The sequence below is a fragment of the Heterodontus francisci genome, chromosome 23, assembly GCF_036365525.1.
Source record: "Heterodontus francisci isolate sHetFra1 chromosome 23, sHetFra1.hap1, whole genome shotgun sequence".
NCBI classification, from domain to species: Eukaryota; Metazoa; Chordata; class Chondrichthyes; order Heterodontiformes; family Heterodontidae; genus Heterodontus; species Heterodontus francisci.
In genome coordinates, this window is record NC_090393.1 from 28,745,243 (window position 1) to 28,767,655 (window position 22,413).

Genomic DNA, 22,413 nt, shown 5'->3' on the forward strand with positions numbered 1-22,413 from the left:
TTGCAAGTCAAGACCAAGTTTGGTCTTGTGGTGAAATGAGATAAAAAGGCTGGATTAATTGGACCAGTGCAGGCAGTCAGAATTCAGATCTCACTTTATACATTCTGTCTAATCCTTCAAGTTAGAACCGGTGCTCATTGCTGAATGTCCACTGCTATAACTAGATCACTAATTATTGTCCAGTGTCTGATAATCCTGCTGACAACATGTCAAAAGATCCAGGCCCAGATGGTGGCATGTCATTCTTTGGAGAAAGTCAAGGAACTTATTAATTTTGTAGCTGAACACTCTACACTTTAAACAGTCAATCTGACTGATATCAAGCAACCAAGCTACACAGAGGGATCTTACACAAATCAATAGCACAAGTTGAAAGTAGACAACTGGTAGCTATGGCTAGCTCACTATGAGCTATCAGTCACTGACCTTTCATCATTGACCTGAAACATTAACTCTATTTATCTCTCCACAGATGCTGTCTGACCTGATGAGCATTTCCAGAATTTTCTGTTTTGTTTCTGATTTCCAGCATCTGCAGTATTCTGCTTTTGTTACAATGTTAATTTAAGTGGATCTGAACTAAATGATAGAACCTTCAATGTCCAGGATCCAGCACCACCAAATCATGATCTCCTTTTCGGCAACAAATACCTCACCACCTTTTGTTTTGGGACAGGATGTATTTGGATCTTCCCTTCAGAAGTACACACACATTGGCCTTCTTCAGGGTCATTGCAGTGAATTTTAGTCCCTCCCCCTCCCAACCCCCACAGAAATATATGGGTTGTGGTCAGGTCAGATTTTGGAAGCAAATTTAGTCATTTATTCTACGTAATGGCCCCAAATTCTTTTGAGAATTTTGAAAGACTCTATAATATAATTGCAGAGGGAGTCTGCTTGGACTTACTGGATTTGGCAGGGACCCACTTCCTTCAGCTCCCTTCCAAATCCAGGAGTTCTTGGTCTGTCTTGTAATGGACAAACTCTCCCCCCATCTTTCAGAAGATGAATGGCCAGGGGCAAGGATTTCCTCCACCTAGGGTTCCCCCTTCCCTGGTTCAGGAAAGTACGTCAAGAGAGATTATACATACTGCTCTCCAGACAGGTTCAAGTGAGCCTCAGTGAAGGGAGGCAGGTAAGGGATGTAGCCTGGATCCATTTAGAGGAGGTATTGTTTTTTAACATAAATTGTATTGGGTGTCTTATATAGGGATCTGGAAGGGTATTGGGGGTCTAGGCAATCCCTCCCCTCCATACTGATCAGGATTTTCCCACCTTTAAGGGATAGGCACTGGAGAAGCACCAGTGCATGCACCCTGGTTCAATGTGGTTCCCTCCTCCTGACCCAACAAACACCAGCAGGGTCAGCGTTAGCAGGCACCGGTGAGCAGAATCCTTGCGTAACAGTTGGGAATGCAGTGCATGGATTTGTGAGCCCAATATACATGACAAATTTGATCTTTCCCCTTTTTAATAAATTGCCCTTAAGATCCTTCAAAGAGGGAAGTGGACCTCAGGCAGTGAAATGTTAACTGTCATCTACTTCATATTTCCTTCAATAAATATTAATTTATTATTCATATATATGGTGCTGTCTCTATATTTAAAAAAACATTGTATGTATAAACTCAGCACATTTTGTTCAATGTTAATATCTTAGAAATTACTGTTAAATGCTTCAAATACTCAAATGACATTCTTCTGTGGTATTTTAATGGAGGTACTAACCCATTTATTTTAAATGGATTAATGCCACAGTTAGATCAGTGAAAGAGGATACAAAACAAAAATAATCCAAACAAGCCTATAATCACACTCAACAGTCACTTTGCTCAATTGTTTCATATCCCTGTAGGCACTTAGATTTCACATAACATGTAACTTCCTGACTCATGTTTGAACCATTGGAAAAACTGAACAATTCATTGAAATGCAAATCTCTTTTTAATGTAAAGAAAAACCTGGGCAGACAGCTAACAAATACATTATTGCAAGGCTGCTATTACTGCATTGTTATAGATATTAGAAGCACTGCACTTCAGGTGAAACCCATCTCATTTCTTAATATCTATAAAGATTGAAGCATTATGTTATTGTCATGAATGCAAAATGTACTTGGGAAGAATTCAGTCTCACTGCCATTATGACTGAGGCTAAATGCCCTGCTATAAAACCAGCTTAAATTATTAACTGTTATAATTGCTTTTACTCCACATTGGCAATAAAATCTATTTTATTTTTTGTTTCTTCCTTTTGTTATCAGTGCTTCCTTTTTTTTAAATTTTTTTTGAGGACTTGGGTTTTAAAATAGAACAGGATTCCATAGATGCTGGAATATTGTGTTTTTTCCAAAACTGAGCTTGTAAACAGCAGTTACTGGAAGAATCAAGGAGGGCTAAAAACAAGCCCTTACTGGAATTCACCTGTCTTCAGATAATTACTCAGCATGGGTTTTTTGACTTGGAGAAAGATGTTTACAAAGAAGTGACGGGTCAAGATTTATATGGATCCTGAGATGTTTTTGGTTTCGCTTTGGACAGTGAGTTGATGATATGAACAGTGTTAAAAGACAGTTGGAGAAAACTCGCCAAGGGAGCAAACCACACATCAGCTTGTTCCAGCTCTTTGACAAGCCTGCCAGTTTTCCATCTCTTTGAGAAGCTCTGAGAGGCAAGTGAAAGAAACAGACTGAAACTGTTGCTGCATTTTTCGTGGAAAGCCTGACCAAAAGGGCGGCACAGTGGCGCAGTGGTTAGCACCGCAGCCTCACAGCTCCAGTGACCCGGGTTCAATTCTGGGTACTGCCTGTGTGGAGTTTGCAAGTTCTCCCTGTGTCTGCGTGGGTTTCCTCCGGGTGCTCCGGTTTCCTCCCACATGCCAAAGACTTGCAGGTTGATAGGTAAATTGGCCATTATAAATTGCCCCTAGTATAGGTAGGTGGTAGGGAAATATAGGGACAGGTGGGGATGTGTTAGGAATATGGAATTAGTGTAGGATTAGTATAAATGGGTGGTTGATGGTCGGCACAGACTCGGTGGGCCAAAGGGCCTGTTTCAGTGCTGTATCTCTAAACTAAACTAAACTCTAAACAAACTGATCTTCAACGTCACCAGACAAGAACTGTTCTAGGAAGATTCCAGTGACAGCCGTCTACGTGTACTTAGGACCCCAAACCAAAAAGAGAACATCTGACGTCTTTCCATATCTTCTCTTTTTTCTTTAAGAATTAGCAAGTATCTGGCCAAAGTGTTCTTTTTGTCTGTTTTTTTTTGTAATAGCACTCTAAAGAGTAAACCTATTTATTTTTCCAGTTAGCTGGTGTACGTGTGTGTGTGTGTGTGTGTGTGTATATGAGGGACTAAGGTAAAAGAGGAACTTTTATATTTCAATCTGTGTGTCAATGATTTGCTTGTTACTGGTTAGGACTTGTTTTATAATAAACTGATAATTTAGTAGTTTATTACAGAAACCTGGTTGGTGTATTTTATTCTGGGATAAAAATAGTTTCTATGACTGACCGTATCAGTAACTGGTAAAAAAATTTTAATATATGTTGTGACCTGTGGAGAAGTGGAACTAGAAAAACAGCGCACTCCTCCTGTCTCGGTCGTAACACTTTCACTGTTTCATATTGAAGTGGGGCTATAAAACTGAGTGTGTTCTCTTTCACTGCAGTCTTTTCTGTATATTATTCGGGGCGGCACAGTGGCGCAGTGGTTAGCACCGCAACCTCACAGCTCCAGCGACTCGGGTTCAATTCTTGGTACTGCCTGTGTGGAGTTTGCAAGTTCTCCCTGTGTCTGCGTGGGTTTCCTCCGGGTGCTCCGGTCTTCCTCCCACATGCCAAAGACTTGCAGGTTGATAGGTAAATTGGCCATTATAAATTGCCCCTAGTATAGGTAGGTGGTAGGGAGATATAGGGATAGGTGGGGATGTGGGAGGAATATGGAATTAGTGTAGGATTAGTATTAATGGGTGGTTGATGGTCGGCACAGACTCGGTGGGCCGAAGGGCCTGTTTCAGTGCTGTATCTCTAAATAAATAAATAGATAAAAATAAAATAAATTAAACAGCAATAAACTATGGTGCATTAACTAAGTTTGAACTGCAGTGTTCAGCTTGGTAACTCACTGCATATGAGAACTATTGACTAAGCATTACGTGGGGCCCCACATCAGTGCTCCAATGCTGCCCCCTTTGTGCCAGAAATCAGATATGGCCTGTCAAATTTATGAAGGCATGAATAGTTTAGCTCTGCATGGGAAAATGATTACTCTTTCAATTGTTTCTGGCATTCTTCATGAAAATGTTATTTTGAATCATTCGTTCATAGTTGAAAGTGACTTTAAACCAGCCCCCAGGAAAAGTTTTCTTTTAAATGACTGTAGCAATTCTAAACATAAAGACATGAATTACCACATCAATAATAAAGGTGACTGGTGTGTAATATTCTGAGATTTAGGATTAACAAAAATGGTGTTGATAAATACCAGAACAAGAGGATGTTCAGACTGCAATTAGGCTAAGATCAGAGTGTGAGTACAGAAGCTGCACTGCTAATTTGAGCAGATTCAATCTGGAAAATATAGGAATTTGGCCCGATTTAAACCAGTTAAGATTGATATAACCCAGTCTGTTTCAAAATCAAAAAAAGCAGCCATGAATCAAAAGCCCAAAAGAAACCTTGCTTACATGAACGTGTAGACCTGGATACCACCCCTTTCCTTTCAAGGTATATTTTTAAGACAGCTTGCAAGCAGATGAAGCTCCAAAGCTATGAATCAGATATCCATATTATTATCACAACTAATCTCTCCTACCTGCCAATCCGGAGTCTTGGCATATGACAGGGTTTCACTGCTAAGCCAGAAATAGCGTTTTTTGAAGGTGAAACGAGTGACAAGATTGACACCCTCTGCTTTCCGTTTGTGCAAATAACCCTCTTTAATCGTCACTGAAGGGTGGAACACTACTCGTTGCTGAAGTTCAGTAACTAGAAAAAGAAAAGTTACACAACATAATCTGTGGTGTCTTTTATGCGCTTTCAATTCTCCAGAGACGGTAAAGAATTCTTAATGTAAAAACAAGAGGTAATAACTCCAATGTGCTACTCGTTGGCATTCTGGGAACACCTTGCAACATTGCACATTCCCAAACAGTGATTTTCCATCCATTGTGGATATTTCCAGAAAGTGCCAAAGACTAAAGAACTGGAATTGTTATTCCAAGAATGGTTGTTCCCATAACATGGAAATATAGAAATCTGTGAACTGGTTCAAGGCTCAATCAGGATTTCTAAACTAATTTAGATTTAGGAATCCTTTGAACACTATTAATGGGATTATGTAAGGTATATAAGCACTGGGATTCAGATTTATTCAAGTGACTGCATTGTTCTCACTTGAATCTCTTTTAATTTCCCCCATTTTTTAGAGGATCACCTGATGGACATTTGCAGATTCCCTTCACACTGCACATAAAGGCTCTTTCTGCAAGTAATATTCTCAGGTTTTTGCGGTGCTGCTCTTCAGAATTTGAAATTATGTCAAAGGAACAAGAAAGCAGCATCGACCTATTGTAGGTCATTTTAAGGATGCTTAAATTCCTCGTTTGTAAGGTGAAGCTTGGTGATTTAATTGCTGATGCATTGAGCAAAAAGCAAAATAGCTGCTGATGCTGGAAATACGTACATACGAACATACGAATTAGGAGCAGGAGTAGGCCACTCGGCCCTTCGAGCCTGCTCCACCATTCAATAAGATTATGGCTGATCTGGTTGTAACCTCAACACTACATTCCCGCCTACCCCCGATAACCTTTTAGCCCCTTGCTTATCAAGAATCTATCTACCTCTGCCTTAACAATATTTGAAGACTCTGCTTCCACTGCCTTTTGAGGAAGAGAATTCCAAAGACTCTCAACCCTCTGGGAGAAAGAAATTCTCCTCATCTCTGTCTTAAATGGGCGACTGCTTATTTTTAAATAGTGACCCCTAGTTCTAGATTCTCCCACAAGAGGAAACATCCTTTTCATATCTACCTTGTCAAGATCCCTCAAAATTTTATATGTTTCAATCAAGTCGCCTCTTACTCTTCTAAACTCCAGTGGATACAAGCCTAGCCTGTCCAACCTTTCCTCATAAGACAACCCCCCAATTCCAGGTATTAGTCTAGTAAACCTTCTCTGAACTGTTCCCAATGCATTTACATCCTTTCTGAAGTAAGGAGATCAATACTCTACATAGTACTCCAGATGTGGTCTCACCCTGTATAGCTAGAGCATAACCTCCCTACTTTTGTATTCAATTACCCTCACAATAAACAATAACATTCTATTAGCTTTCCTAATTATTTGCTGTACCTGCATACTAACCTTTTGCAATTTATGCACTAGGACACCCAGATCACCTATACCATGAGCTTTTATTTTCTGCAATAACCTTTGATGTGTTACCTTATCAAATGCCTTCTACAAATCTAAGTACAGTACATCCACTGGTTCCCCTTCCACAGCACATTACTTCTTCAAAGACCTCCAATAAATTGGTTAAACATGATTTCCCTTTGACAAATCCATGTTGACTCTGCCTGATTACCTTGAATTTTTCGAAGTGCCCTGTTATAACATCTTTAATAATAGCTTCTAACATTTTCCCTAAAACAGATGTTAAGCTAACAGGCCTGTAGTTTCCTGCTTTCTGACTCCTTTTTGAATAAAGGAGTTACATTCGCTATATTCCAATCTAATGAAACCTTCCCCAAATCTAGGGAATTCTGGAAAATTTAAACCAACACATCAACTATCTCACTAGCCACTTCTTTTAGGATCCTAGAATGAAGTCCATCAGGATTCGGGGACTTGTCAGCCCGCAGCTCAATTTGCTCAGTACCACTTCCCCAGTGATTGTAATTGTCTTGAGTTCCTCCCTCCCTTCCAGTTCCTGATTTACAGCTATTTCTGGGATGTAACTTGTATCCGCTATAGTGAAGACTGATGCAAAATATCTGTTCAATTCATCTGCCATCTCCTTATTTTCCATTATTAATTCCCCAGACTCCTTTTCTATGGGACCAATGCTTTTCTTTTTAAAATATCTATAGAAACTCATACTATCTGTTTTATATTTCTAGCTAGCTTTCTCCCATACTCTAATTTTTCCTTCCTTATCACTCTTTTAGCCATTCTTTGTTGTTTTTTATATTCTGTCCAATCTTCTGAACTGCCTCCCATCTTTGCACAATTATATGCTTTTTCTTTAAGTTTGATACTATCTTTAACTTTTTTAGTTAACCACGGATGGTGGGTCCTCCCCTTGGAATTTTCTTTCTCGTTGGAATGTATCTATTCTGTGTATTCTGAAATACACCCTTAAATGTCTGCCACTGTATCTCTATTGACCTATCCCTTAACCAAATTTGCCAGTTCACTTTAGCTAGCTCCAATTTCGTGCTGTGATAATCACCCTTGCTAAGGTTTAAAATACTAGTCTTGGACGCATTCTTCTCTCCCTCAAACTGAATGTAAAATTCAGTCATATTGTGATCGCTGCTACCTAGCTTCACTATGAGGTCATCAATTAATCTTATCTCGTTGCACATTACCAGGTCTAGTATACCCTGCTCTCTGATTAGCTCCAAAATGTGCTGTTCTAAGAAACTATTCCAAAAACATTATATAAATTCCTCATCTAGGCTACCTTTGAAACAAAAATAGAAAATTCTGGAAACACTCAGCAGGTCAGGCAGCATCTGTGGAGAAAACAAACAAGTTAAGGTTTTCGATGTAGCCCCTTCATTAAAACTGGAGGATAAGAAAGATGAACAGTATTTTATAAAGGATCAGAACCAAGGGAAGAGACAGGGAAAAAAACTAACAGGGAAAAAAAACAGAATGACATGTAAAGTACTCAAGTGGAAGACAGGAGATGGTTAAATTACAGGAGTAATATCAGCACGAGACAATGGGAGGCTTATTGAGAGAAATCAAAGAAGCTAAAGACATTTAATGAGACATAAATAGCCGCAGAGGTGGGGGAATTAGGTGGATGGAAAAAAAAGTGGGAAAAATGGCCAAAATAGCTCAGGAGCCCTGGAAACACTAATGCCGAAACAAAAACAAAATACAGTGCATGCTGGAAATCTGAATAAAACTAGAAAATGAGGGAAAACACACAGCGGGTTAGACAGCACCTGTGGAGAGAGAAACAGAGTTAATGTTTCAGGCTGATGACCTTTTATCAGAACTGGGATATATGAAGAATTAATAGTTTTTGAGCAAGTAAAATTCATACTTTCCAAGTCGTATACATCTAGAGTCAAAGTCACTCATTTAGGTTCAAAAATGTAAACTGTTATAATGTATTTCATTCCTAAAGTAAGCACAGCTCCATTTGTTTAAATAAAGTTTGCTCTTTGATTCCAAGTCTCACTACTAATATTTCCTAGATGTTTACAGTTCTGATGAAAATGTAAAAAAAAAATCAAAGTGCAATAAAGTAAAACTAGCAAGTTTTCACCTGTTAATTTTTAAAAGTGGGCGGCAAATTAATTTGAAATCTTCTATACCTGAACTATACGCCATTATCATATTATATGGATAGTCTGAGATGCCCTAAGATTGTAAAAGGAGCTATATAAATGCAATTTCTTTCTTTACTACATAGCACACCTAGAGTAACATTTAGGGCTGAATTTTATAGGGGCCTCAACGTCGGGATTCATGGTGGGGAGCACATGAAGATTGCTCCGGATGAGGCCTGCCACTGATCTTGACACCGGCAGGGCCCATTCCGATCTTGATGGCGGTGGCGAGGCCACGTGGCGGCCCCCCACCCCCACCACCGCTCGGCGACGGGCCCCCTCATTTAAATATTCAAATTAATTTACATACCTTAATTAATGAAGTTTCCGTCACCTCCTGAAGTGTCACCGCGATCTTCATCCCGGCGGCCGGCACCGTCATGCCTTCAAATCCCCATCTGGGGAAACGAGGCAAGACTCCTGTGCGGAGGGGGGAGGAGGTAAGTTTATCAGTGCGGTGGGTGGGGGGGGGGGGGGTGAGCGGTGTCAAACTTAGTTGATTGGTCTAGGGCATGATGGGAAAGGGTAAAGGTAAAAGGTTCTGAACTTTGCGGAGGTGGAGGGGGGGGGAAGATCATATATTCAAGGTAAGTATTTCGGGGGAGTGGGGGGAGGGCAGGAACGACATGTAATGCTTGTTGGTGGGGTGGGAGAGGGGCTGGAAAGATTTTAAAAATAATTTTGATTAACTTTAAACTCACTGTCTCTCAGAATTTCAATTGCCATTTCGGCATCTAAGCCCTTTAAAAATGGCACCAATGGCTGTGCATCATCGCGGGGGGGCGGTCTGCCCTGGGCATGTTAATGAGCCGCCGCGTTTAAGATCGCGGCGGCCCTGCAGAGTGAAAGCCGCGGGTGCGGGCCGCCATCTTTTACAGCCGCCACCGCACTCAGCAGCGGCCACGTAAAATCCAGCCCTCAGTGTTTGAAATATATCTCGAGTATAAATCCATGGATAAACTCCCCAAAAGTGCACCTGTGCGCATGCGCACACACACACACACACACACACACACACAGAGTTTTCACACTCATTAACTTCTAGAACCATCCGGACAGATCAGCTACTACTCGCTCAAGTTACCAATTAGCTTCTTAACATGCATGTTTGTTATGAGCAGTCATGCTGACTGGATGTGGAAACCTTTTACCATTTACCAGCAGAGGGAGCAAGTGCAAAGTGCAAATGTGCACACAAGTGCAAAATTCCACATTCACTTCAGATGAAAGAAATGTTAATGTTTCATGCAGCATGTCGGGTTGACGGCCACTTTACCAACAAAGCAAATTGCTTGTACAGTCATACAGAAAGATAAGGAATGCGCTGCCACAAAGGAAAATAAATAAATATTGCAGGAACACAGATGTGTTTAGTATCAGGCTCCTCAATTATTTACTCAGCATTACCCGCCCAAAGATAAACCAGTATGAGAGGATAGTATCATCGAGACCCTGACTGCAGCATGTGTAAATGACATATAAAAATGATGCTCTATTGTTTAATCAACTCCCCAAACACAAATGAAGCTTACATAACAAAACCAAATGTCAACATCGAATGTACGGAGAGCATAGAAACATGAAACCAAAATTAAAAGATATTCTATTCTGAATAATTGTTCAAATGCCAGTCAGTGGAAATGAGATAACACATAATGGCGGCGATTTTTAAGTCACACCCAAACACAGGCGCAAAGTCGGCGGAGCAAGTGCTGTGCCTCTCCGATGATGCCAGTGTGAGGACTGTACTTCTCTGGGGCCTTGGTCTCAATAACACGTCGCTGGCGAGCCGCAGGCACCAAGCTGCAGCTCACCAGTTCTGGGATGTCAGGAAATCAGCTGGCTCCCATATTGGGGTAGAACGGGCTGGCAGCAGGCCGGAGATTTTTTATTAAGGGCCCAGGAGAACCACTCTTGAGGCCCACTAATTGAAAAAAAATTATGCTTCCTGAGCCGTTTTTGAGCAATCTCCAGTGGTCACTTTAAGAACTGCTAGTTAAGCCATTCAATGTCTGATACAACTCAGGGGCGCATGCACAGCCCAGACTCCACCAATCTATATCTGAAAATTGCAATTGGGGTCCTGCAATCAGTGTAGGACACTGATTTGCATATTCAAGCAGGCTCCTGCCTGTGTCAGATGGATAAGCTGCTCACTCATTTACTTGAAAATTGCATCAGACTGGCTTTAGATGTTAATGGAGCTGCCAAGGTACCCCTCCCTGATTTTCAATTGTTGGCCGCCCAGTTTTCAGATGAGAAACAATGACCAGTAGCTGAAAATTTTCCCCACTATCTTACCACTGTGTGCCTTTGAAGGACATCTCCTCTCTCTACTGGCTATAAAGGTCCTATGAGAAATTAGGCCAGTACTCAATGTTTCTAGAGAACACTGTTGTTGATGCAGAAATAATAAGCACTCATAATCACATTTCAGTTAATCTATCTAGAGAGTTTAGTATTCTGCCACCTATTTGGAGGCTGTTTGTTGGTCAGTATTCCAAATCATTCCAAGTTGGAGATAGGATTATGGTTTGAGGGTCTGATGCTTCATTATCAATGGTTAAGTTAATTGAAAGTCTTTAAAGGATTCACACCATGAGACGTAGAAATAAGTAGAGCAAATATCCATAGACTTCCCTCAAAAATCAGACTGGCTGGTCCAAAGCGTGTTGGAATGACTCCTGGTCTGCCTGTACCTAAAGTCAGGGAGAAACTTGTTCCATTGTAGATTTTACTTTAGTGCTATGTTTATGTTGCCGGCTTCCAACTCATTGGAAGCCAGCAGCTAGTGATGTCATTGGTTTTTACTCAGTCTTCCCAATGCATTGAAACTCTGGTGGGGTCACATTACGTTAGATTCACTCCACTCAAACCCTGAGGTCATGACATGATGAAGCATATGCCATCAGCACACGAACGCATCACTGCAACATGCCAGAGAGATGACAACAAGCCACCCACATTTCAAGCATCCACAATTGTCTCAGTGTCACAGCTTGTCCTGAACATGCAGATTATTAAGGTAGCAACTGGGAACTGGTCTAAATGGAAACCAGCTCCACGTGATATGTGTAAACCCAGGTAAGTGGTGCACTTAAATCATTCTCCTGTAACCCAGACTACAAAGACAACAGCTCAAATGTTGGATAGTGGTGGAACAACATTAACACTGGCTCTGGAGAAACAATCCAAGCCATTTTTCCCTTTTCACTCTCCCTCCAAATATACTAAAAGGAGCTGAAGGCACAACAGCAATTATAGTGAAACACCTGGAAATCAAGCCTTAATGTTTGTAATATCAAATCTCCCTGGCAACCTGTTGTCCAGCAATGAGTTGTTTTTCAGCAGATATCATCAGACATTACCAAAGCTAAAGAAAAGAATTCATAAATTCAATAAATTCATGAATTTTCTCAAAATGCATGTATCAATATCAGGAAAACAGCAATAATCCCTAGTATTCTTGGATTTGCTGCTCAATCCACTGTGCATATACTGAACAGTTAAAATTTAGAAAGCCAAGAAATTGAATTGAGAACAGAAAATACACTACAGGTCAGCCAGCATTTGAAAAAGAGTTTAACATTTCAGGTGGGATCGTGCTCCAGGACTGATGTTTAGCCTCATCCAACGTGTTAACAAATTCTTTCTCTTTCTGATGTTATCCGGCCAGGTGTATTCTTATTAAAGTAGTTTTGTAACCATGTCAGATTTCCAGCATTCGTAGTTTTTGTTTCGACATTGAGAGGCTCAATTATTCTGCTACCTGCACAGAATTAGTTGACGTGGAACTGTACGCTGTCCATGAACAGGATCCATGTTTAAATTCAGGGGGGTTGTCTGGGATGTTATGTTATAAGTCACTCATATTGAAATGTGATCTGTTCCTTCCATGAAAGCTACCACGGTTCCCTGAACATTCATCATAAACATTATTCCATTTTAAAGGTTAGAGTTTTCCTGAAAAGCTGAGTGAGCATACAATCAAGCAAGAGGGATTATCTTAAATCAATTCAAACACACAGGGTAGGTTATCTCCATCAGTGCCAGAGTGTAACAGCTTGACTGGGCAAAAAATTCTATCATGAAATTTGGCTCAAGCTGCTTATGATTTTTTTTGTCCAATAAAATGAATGGATGAGAAATTGTGAGCAGCTTACACCCAATTTTGGGATAAGAATTTGCATAGCACCAAGCTCTTATGCGCTGGCACTGAAGAGAAATTATATCCCATAGTATGGGGATAATATTGCAGCAAAATATATAGTAGCCTCTGATGGTTTATTATTGAAAACATATAAAGGTATGGGATGAAAAAAGGCCACTTGGTCCATCAAAGCTCTCTACTATCCCAACTCTCCCACCAAAAGATGTGTAGATCAATTTCTAGTTACAGCGGTCACAAAACTGAAACTAAATATTAGTAGTTAAGACTATGAAATCCACCTTGAGCTGCAGCTGTGAATTTGAATCAAATCTGAATTTGAATACTGTGTTTGTAAGGTAGCCACTGAGAATAAACTCAGCAGTGTGCATCTCATTTTATTCAAATAAAATTTCAATGTTAAAAGCTTCCTGGCACAAGATTAATTGTTCACTTTTTAAAAAAGGAATCGGGAACTGTTTTGAAGTGTTTAGCGTGCTACGGAGCGTTTTATTGGAAACGTAATTTAATCATTAAACATTTTACAAACCATGAGTATCAGAGATTCATGTAATTTTCAGTGGGAATTTTCAAAGCCAGTTTGAGGAAGATGACAAAATCTTAAAAACCTTTTGAAAAGAACAAGCTTACAATCGCTTTATATGTCACAGACAGATGAAATCTCCTTCCTGAATGGAAAAGACTTTGCTACTTGCACACCACACAGAGGAAGTTTCTTCCTTCAAATAGGCAAATGTTCTTATTTATGCAATTCTTAATATATTTTCAAATTACACATAAATCTATTAACTCAAACAATATCAGCCATTGAAACCATTCAAAATCTGGTAGATACTCATTACAGCTGTCACAGTAAAAAAGAAGTGAAAGTGTGGTTCATGATAAATTATTTACCACAAAGCCAATAGATTTCCTCATAAGCAAATCATTGTAATGATTGCATATTGATGAAAAACATTAGCTCAGTAATTGACTCTCTGTTGCTATTATTAATTCTGGCACGTAGTTTTACATTTTACTTACCAATGTAATAAGATGTTTTGTACATGATGATTATTAATATTTAATACCCTGTTATTGTTATGGGCAGCAAACATACACTGGCTCAGAATTTCCTGGAAAGATTTGATATCATCGACTGTCCCTCGATTCGAGGACGACATCTACTCAGGGTCGCGTGTTTCTACCACAGGTCTTCATGTGACTGAACAAGCCAATTTTCAACCCACAGATCTTTGAGCACATGGGGCAGGATGTCCGACAAGGTCAGGGGATCCAGAGTGCAGGATTTGCTTCCTTTTCTTTCCTTCTCTGCTCTCGCTCTGCCTCATCATTAAGGCGTTGGCTCTCGAAGCGTGACGCAGTTTGGCGGCAAGTCCCCATTCTGAGCAATTGGGAGCATGCTCCTCCCAGTAGTTAAGGTCAATGCAGCTGTGCTTCAAGGGGAGCTTCAGAGTGTCTTTGAAGCATTTTCTTTGGCCTCCCCTAGAACATTGGCCATCTGAGATTTGTGAGAACAGGTCCCGGTGGGGGAGACGGTTTTCAGCCATGTGGACACAATGGTGAATCCATCAGAGATGATTTTGAAGAAGTTTTGCCTGAATGCCTGTGGAGCTGGCTTCAAAAAGGACACTAGCTCGACAGTCCTCCCACTGAATCTAGAGGATGCCACGGAGGCATCGCTGATGCAATTTCTCTAGCGCTCTTATGTGTCACTGATACACGGTCCAGATCTCATTGCAGTACAGGAATGTGGTGACAACAACTGCTCTGTACATTAAGACTTCTGTTGATTTGCGGAGGTCTTTGTTGTCAAACACTCACTGCCACAACTTGTAGAAGGCTGAACTGGTACGGCTGATCTCCTCGCCAATGGTGGCCTTTGGAGAGAGGTGGCTGCCAAGAAGTGCTCAACATATTCCAGAGTCTCTCCTTCAACATATATGGGAAATGGAATATTTGGCTGACCAGGTGTGGATTGATATACGAGTTTTGTTTTGGCAACATTCAAAGACAGGCTGAGTTTCTTGTATGTGGAATTGAAGAGAATGAGAGTGACTAGCAAATATGGAGCAAAGTGGGCAATGACACTGCAGTCACCTGCAAACTGTAGCTCATGTATATCTATGGTGATCAGTTTAGCTTTGGTTAAAGAGCTTTCCATCTAGACAGTATTTAATACTGACACCAGGGGGGCAGTTGAACTTTGATGAGGTGAATAGTATGGGGTTATCACACAGCCTTGCTTGACCCCAGTCCAGATTTAGAAGGTGTCTGTTTCACATCTGCCATTCAAGACAGTTGCAGTCATATCATCATGAACCAGCTTTAGGATTTCACAATCCTGAAATTCTTTTCACATAAATACAGTGTAAGAAGCGAGCTGCACCATTTTTTACTGTGGAAATTCATATGCAGCTGCTTTATGCTAATTTTATGCCTAAATATAGCTATACGCAAATTTCCTCAGCATCTACTTGTTTCTTAAGTGAGTCCAGATTTCCCTGGCAACCATTCCAACTGCAAATCACCTCATGTAAAATAAACTTCCTTGCAGCTGTCTAAAACTTATTCTTGATAACTCTGTACCCTCATATTGTGCTGCTTTAACACATCTTAAAGTGTTGCTTTGGATTGACTTTCTTTATTCCATTAAGTATCCAATATGCTTCTCGAAGATTCCCCCTGTTCCCAAGAAATGTTCTTTCTTGAAACTCAAGAGCCATAGCTTATCAAATTGTTCCTCGTAGGTCATCACCTAACTCAAGGAGATCAACTTAGTTCTTTTCCCTTGTGTTATCTCTTGGGCCTGTTTTGCAGTGACTGGAATTGTATAAACTTAACTCTCATTCACCTGGTGAGGGAACAGAAGCAAAGTATAGTGTAGAAGGGTGAGACTTAGAATGAGATTGACAACACCGAGCAGTGAGACGAGTCCCAGAAAGTGCAGGGTGACTAGATGTTGTGGTTTAGGAACATAGGTCTTAGGAGTAGGAGTAGGCCATTCGGCCCTTTGAGCCTGCCCCACCATTCAATAAAATCATGGCTGATTTGGTTGTGGCCTCAACTCCACTTTCCTGTCTGCCCACCATAACCTTTGACTCAATTGTCTATCAAAATTCTATCTAACTCAGCCTTGAATAAATTCAATGACCCAGCCTCCACTGCTTTCTGGGGAATAGAATTCCACAGACAAACCACACTTTGAGAAGAAAGATTTCTCCTCATCTTCGTCTTAAAAGGGAGACCTCTGATTCTTAAACTATGTCCCCTAGTTCTAGTCTCCCCCACAAGATGAAACATCTTCCCAGAATCCACTCTATCAATTCCCCTCAGGATCTTATATGTTCGAGAAGATCACCTCTAATTCTTCTAAACTCCAACGGGTATAGGCCCAACCTGTTCAACCTTCATCCCTGGAATGAGTCGAGTGAACCTTCTCTGAATTGCTTCTAATGCAATTATATCCTTTTCAAATGAGACCAAAACTGTACACAGTAATCCAGATGTGGTTTCACCAAGGTCCTGTACAGCTGCAGTAAATCTTTCCCACTTTTATACTCGATTCTCCTTGCAATAAATGCCAATTGGCACTATCCAATTTTAACTCACTTGTCCTAATGTTTCAACAACTATTTCAAGGCTGCTGGAACAATTAACCAATTTAAATGTAAAAAAAAAATGGTGTTTAACTGATCATTATGAAAACACTACAAAAGGAAAAGAGCAAGTTGTATGTCTTATAGCAAATAAGGCTTTGATATCATGATGCCGCATTTTATCATTTCCTTCAACTTCATCTGCGTTACATTTGGAAGTAAAAGCATCCGCACTATTTTTACGGATCAGGCCGAAGCCTCAAGTTGTCATTCAAACTAGTGAATGAGCAAATGTTACCGGAGCTAAAATTGCTCCATTGCTATTCGAAAAATGTTTGTGTGTGCATATGAACAAGAAAGTGAGTGTGTCTGTGTCCAAATGTGTGTGAGAAAGTAAAGACGTGCGTGTGGGTGGCTGGGATTTTGTTGAGCTCCCAATGTTGGGCTCCATGGTGGGGGAGGCCGGAGGTTCGCAGCGGCAGTGTCCCGCTACAGAGCTCGACGTCTGCTGGGCCCGATCTTCCCGGCAGTGGCGAGGCTCCGTGGCTGCCACCCCTGTCGCTTGGTGACGAGACCCAACTTTAAAGATTTAAATAAAGGAAATGAATGCATTTGAATACCACTCACCGCGATCCTACCAGCTGTCCAGGATCTTCCGTACGAAGGGCGGCACTCACGCGCCTTCACTTTCCCGTCCAGGGAAAGCTGGCACCGCCGAGATTGACGCCATTCACGGCGTTGCTGAGGCAGCCCCTGCCACGTGATTGAAGGAGTAAGTGGCTCGCCCTGTGCATTTAAATGAGCCACTGCACACTAGATCACGGCAGCGTGTCCCGAGCGCGTGCCACCATTTTGTCACCCACTGCTGCTCCCGACGGCAGGAGAATAAAATTCAGCCCTGTGTGTGCGCACATGCATTGAGAGAACATGCGCATTCACTTTCTATGCTCATATTTCCTGGCAATTTATTACAGAAGTATTTCTGACTGTATAATATGGAGGTGACTGCAGGGAGGGAGATTTAGGAACAGGAGAAGACCATTTGGCTCAAGCAATGCAAACAATTCTTCTTGATTGATTTCAATCTGACCTGCCTGACTTTTCATTATGTCCATCTATCACTATTTTCTTCAGAAGTATGTCTCCTGAATCTATTATACTGTCTGTTTCAATTACCCTTCTGAAATACCTAATATTCTGTTTTAGAAACTGCCCCGATTTCCTATTAACTTCTAATTTCCACATTTTTAAATGAAAGGCTCCATTTTTGAAAATGCCAGCCAGTGTAAGCAATTTAAATCAATGAATTTTATCAACCCCTTTTAAAATTGAACATTTCTATTATATTACTCCAAAGACTCCTAGGATAAGACCAGCTCCCTCAATCTTTCCTCATAGTTTCAGTATCCGCTATTCTTGGGGGAAGGGGTTAATTTATTGATTGCACCAAGGCAGTTTGAAACCAACGCTGGTGCCAGAGAGATGGAATGTATCTTACCAATTCCATATAGCAATTCCATCTGCATTCAATCCCTCTTGTTGTGAAGAATATGTGGCCTATTCCCAAAGATGGGTTCATTATTGGTGCAATTCCAGACTTATAGTGGCTGATTCTACGAGGATGTGGCTTCCCCACACCCAAATTTGTAAGCTCTGAAGAAGCTGATATGTAAAATTGCAACCCTCTACTTCCATCCACTATAACCAGCTATAGTGGCAGACAGAGGAATGTCATAACAACATACCCAGCATCCGTCTGCTAACAGTACTCTCCAGTCTTCATAGCAACATGAGGAGGCCATTAAGCCCCTCGAGCCTGTTCCACCATTCAATAAAATCAGAGCTAATCTGTGACCTAACTCCAGATACCCAGCTTTACCCCATATCCCACCAGGCTTCACTCACTCTCTCCCTTCATCTTTTCTGATTCAGCCACCAGGATTATGCCTTGAGACTCACTTTGAGTTGCCATGACCCCCACTCAGAAAAGCTACACTTTGCATCTTGTTTTGACGATTACAGAGGGGGAAAATAGATGTGAATTGAATTAAATTAGCTATCACGAAGGAATTCTCAGTTACACTGACTCCTCCTGATTAGGGTTAAGGGGACATTCTTCTACTTTATCTCTCAAAGTTTACCCATTTAGTCGAAAAATGAATAAAAGTCTATTTGAATTAACATTGCCAGTTGAACTGTCTCATGCCCTGAGGAATCTCATTGTGCATGGCCAGAAGGTCCGTATTTCCTACTGGCACTGACTCCAGAAAACAGGTCTCGTGCATTGCTGGCCAAGTAATGTTAAAAAAAAGTAATCAATACACAATCACATAAAGTTAGATATGGCTCTTGGGTCTAAAGGGATCAAAGGGTATGGGGTGAAAGTGAGAACAGGTTACTGAGTTGGATAATCAATCATTATCATAATGAATGGCGGAGCAGGCTCGAAGGGCCGAATGGCCTACTCCTGCTCCTATTTTCTATGTTTCTATGTAAAACAGACACTAATCATATACAAAAATGGCAAAACAAAAAGGATTTGTTCACCTAACTTCACTATAGTTCACCTTGTGTTTCCGCACTTGGGAAGGGGAGATTTTCTTGGCATGGTATTTTGGAAATCAGAAATCCATTGATAAAGAAGGTGTTTATGATTTTTTCTGCACTGATCACACAAAAGGAAATTTCCCCCAGTAAACACACGCCTGTCTGAATTAGCATCACAGTTGTTTGAAGGCTTTCATCTAGCAACAAACCTATTCTATACAAGAACAAATCTATAGTAGATACCTGTCTTCTAAGACTAGGCATATTTCAACAGCATTTAATTGAATTTTGGGTACACAAATTATTACCTTCAGTTAAGTGAATAAAAGCCTCACCATTTTCACTATCGATGTCTATTAGCTTATCAAGGAAATCCTTCACACAGCTTACACTCTGTAAAATGAATGGATGAAGGGGTGTCATCCACTGTTCTTTCCCATGTCCCAACTGAAGGCCCAGGTTACCAATACTCTGAACTGCCTGAAAGGGAAAACACAAGTCAGCCCATTATTACAGCATTACCATTTGCCTTTTCATATGTCTGACTGACATGATCCGAATGCGTATGCCTTTATAGACCATGTCCAATGACTGTGGGGTCTAGATCGAGAGGACGTAGATATAGGATTAAACGTAAGAAATTCAAGACAGAGAGTAGGGGAAACTTTTATTTTTACACAGTACATTGTGAGGCTGTGGAATGCACCACCAGAGTCAGTGATTGAGATCATGCAGACATTTCAGAATAGATTAGATAGGTAGTTGAAGAGAAAGGCAAATAACAGAAATACAGGAACTGAGTGGGCACATGTGATTAGGACAACTACTTGTGTGGAGGATAAACACCAATGTGGACTGGTTGGGCTGAACAGACTGTGTTCCATAACTTCTTTTCTGCATGTTAATATCAACCTACTAGCTATTTTGCCTATAGCCTGCCTCTTTTGTTGTGGTTATGGTCATAGGCCAGCAATACAGAGGACATGCGTTCAACACCAACACCCACCCCTCCCACCCCGCAGCATATGAAGCTGAATACAATAAATGTGTTAATTTGTGACTGGCACCAGAAAATGAACAAGAAGGTTACCAGATTTTTGTAAAAACTCAGCTGGTTCACTAATATCCTTTAGGAAGGGAACCCAACGTCGTTAATGATTCATGGATATTTACATGATTCCAATCCCACACAATGGCTAGAGTTTTACACCCACCCCCAGGAGTGGACAGGAAGTGAACATAAAGTTGAGTGGGAGGTAGGGGTGCTGTTCCTGTCGCCTAACCGCCCCTGCTGCCATTTTACCAGCAGCACGGGAGGTTGAAAATGGTCGGGCACTTTGCCGCCTGGGGAGGCGGCCTGATAAAACAGAAACCCTGTGCTCCAAGGATGCCCACACCACCACCACCCCCACCGCAGCACAAGCCGCCCCTGCTGAAGCACCTCCCCCCACCCTCCTAATCAATCCCAACCCCCTTGGCGCGGCCCAACCGATTTTTCCCGGCGAGGCCCCAAACTCCACCCATCTTTCATTGCCAGCATCCATGGTCATCTTCTGGCTGGGTGCAGTCCCAACAGTAGCTACCGTTCCCAGTGGCACTGCAAGGACTGAGGAGCTGCCAGCCCTCTGATTGGCTGGCAGCTCCTGAAGGCAGAACTTATGCCTCAGGGGGGCGGAAACCTCACCTGGGGCCAATTAAGGGCCTGAGCCACACAAAATCGCTGCATGGCTTCCAGGCCCAGTGGAGGCGGGCTCACCCCCAACTTTTCAGCCAATGGGCAGGGCTTCTGTCACCATGTAAAATTTTGGCCAATGTGTTTCACTCTTAATGCCCTGTGACATGCCCTAGCAAGCTACTTAGTTGTAACACAACTGCTTCAAGAAAACACTTCTCTGGGCTACTAGGAATGGACCAAATATGTTACTTTGTCACCATTGCTACTCCATCTCTTCTCTGTCAAGAATGAAAGAAAAGCATTGTGGAGTGCTGACTTGGGAAGCATTAGAGTGCTAAAGTGGGAGTTTTGTGACTGAGGGAGTTCGGTGAGGAGAAAGCGAGGAGCTCCTTTCATTTCCTAACTGTCTGCAAAGAGCATGAGGGGAGTCGGGAGTTTCCAAAGAGCACAGCCGACTGGTGAGTAAGTCCTGGTGGGTATTTTTCAAGCTGGATTGAATTGTAAGTCATTGTTTCAGCAAGACTTAGTTGATTTATTTTTTACTATAATAGTCTTCTAAAGTTTTAAATTTAAAGGGTTTAGTCATGGCAGGAGAGCTTAAAGCCATGGTTTGCTCTTCTTGCTGCATGTGGGAATCCGGGAACATTTCCAGTCCCCGGGACCAGCATGTGTGCAGGAAGTGTGTCCAGCTGCAGCTCCTGGAAGCTCGGGTTTCAGAGCTGGAACGGCGGCTGGAAACACTGTGGAGCATCCGCAAGTCTGAGAGCATTGTGGATAGCACGTAGAGAGAGGTGGTCACACCGCAGCTGAAGGGACTTGAGGAAGGAAGGGAATTGGTGACCACCAGGCAGTCCAGGAGAATCAGGCAGGTAGTTCAGGAGTCCCCTGGGGTTCCGCTTGCAAATCGGTATTCCATTTTGGAGGCTGATGAGGCCGGTTCCTCCAGGGAGTGCGGACAGAGCCAAGCTTCTGGCACCACAAGCAGCCTGCCTGCACAGGAAGGGGGAAAGAGAAGAAGAGCAATAGTAATAGGGGATTCTATAGTCAGGGGAACAGATAGGCGCTACTGTGGCCGTCAACATGACTCCAGGATGGTGTGTTGCCTCCCTGATGCCAGGGTCCGGGATGTCACTGAACGGCTGCAGGGCATCCTGAAGGTGGGAGGGTGATAAGGCAGAGGTCATGGTACATGTTGGTACCAATGACATAGGTAGAAAGAGGGATGAGGTCTTGCATCAAGAATTCAGGGAGTTAGGCAGCAGACTAAAAAGCAAGAGCTCTTGGGTTGTAATCTCTGGATGACTCCCAGTGCCAAGTGCTAGCGAGTATAAAAATAGGAGAATAGCACAGATGAATTCGTGGCTTAAGAGTTGGAGCAGGAGGGAGGGTTTTAGATTCCTGGACCACTGGGACCGTTTCTGGGGAAGGTGGGACCTGTACAAGAGGGACAGTCTACATCTGAACCAGAGGGGGACTAACATCCTTGCTGGTGGGTTTGCTAGTGCTGTTGGGAGGAGTTTAAACTAATTTGGCAGGGGGAGGGGATGCAGACTCCTAGCAGAATAGGGACACAGCTAAACACAGGAAAGCAAACAAGTCAGAGGGAATACAGCAGAAGTAAGTTTCAAGGGAGTAAGTCCAGGATGGATGGTCTCTACTTTAATGCCAGGAGTATTACAGGTAAAACGGATGAGTTAAGGGCAAGGATTGACACGTGGAATTGTGATATAGTAGCCATCACAGAGACATGGTTGAGCGAGGGACAGGATTGGCAGCTCAATATCTCGGGATATAGAATCTTCAGGCGAGACAGAGGAGGGGGTAAAAGAGGAGGGAGCATTGCAA

General features: G+C 41.9%; 1 protein-coding gene across 8 annotated transcripts in view; it reads right to left on the bottom strand.

Annotated features, from left to right (window-relative positions):
• LOC137382667 (rasGAP-activating-like protein 1) overlaps positions 1 to 22,413 on the bottom strand; it is a 385,434-nt gene that overhangs the window by 37,694 nt on the left and 325,327 nt on the right. For all 8 annotated transcript variants that reach the window (XM_068054911.1, XM_068054910.1, XM_068054915.1 and 5 more), the window contains 2 exons: positions 19,229 to 19,373; positions 4,821 to 4,993 (listed from right to left, as the gene is read on the bottom strand). In XM_068054911.1, coding sequence (XP_067911012.1) covers positions 4,821 to 4,993; positions 19,229 to 19,373 — 318 coding nt within the window. The remainder of the gene's footprint in view (positions 1 to 4,820; positions 4,994 to 19,228; positions 19,374 to 22,413) is intronic.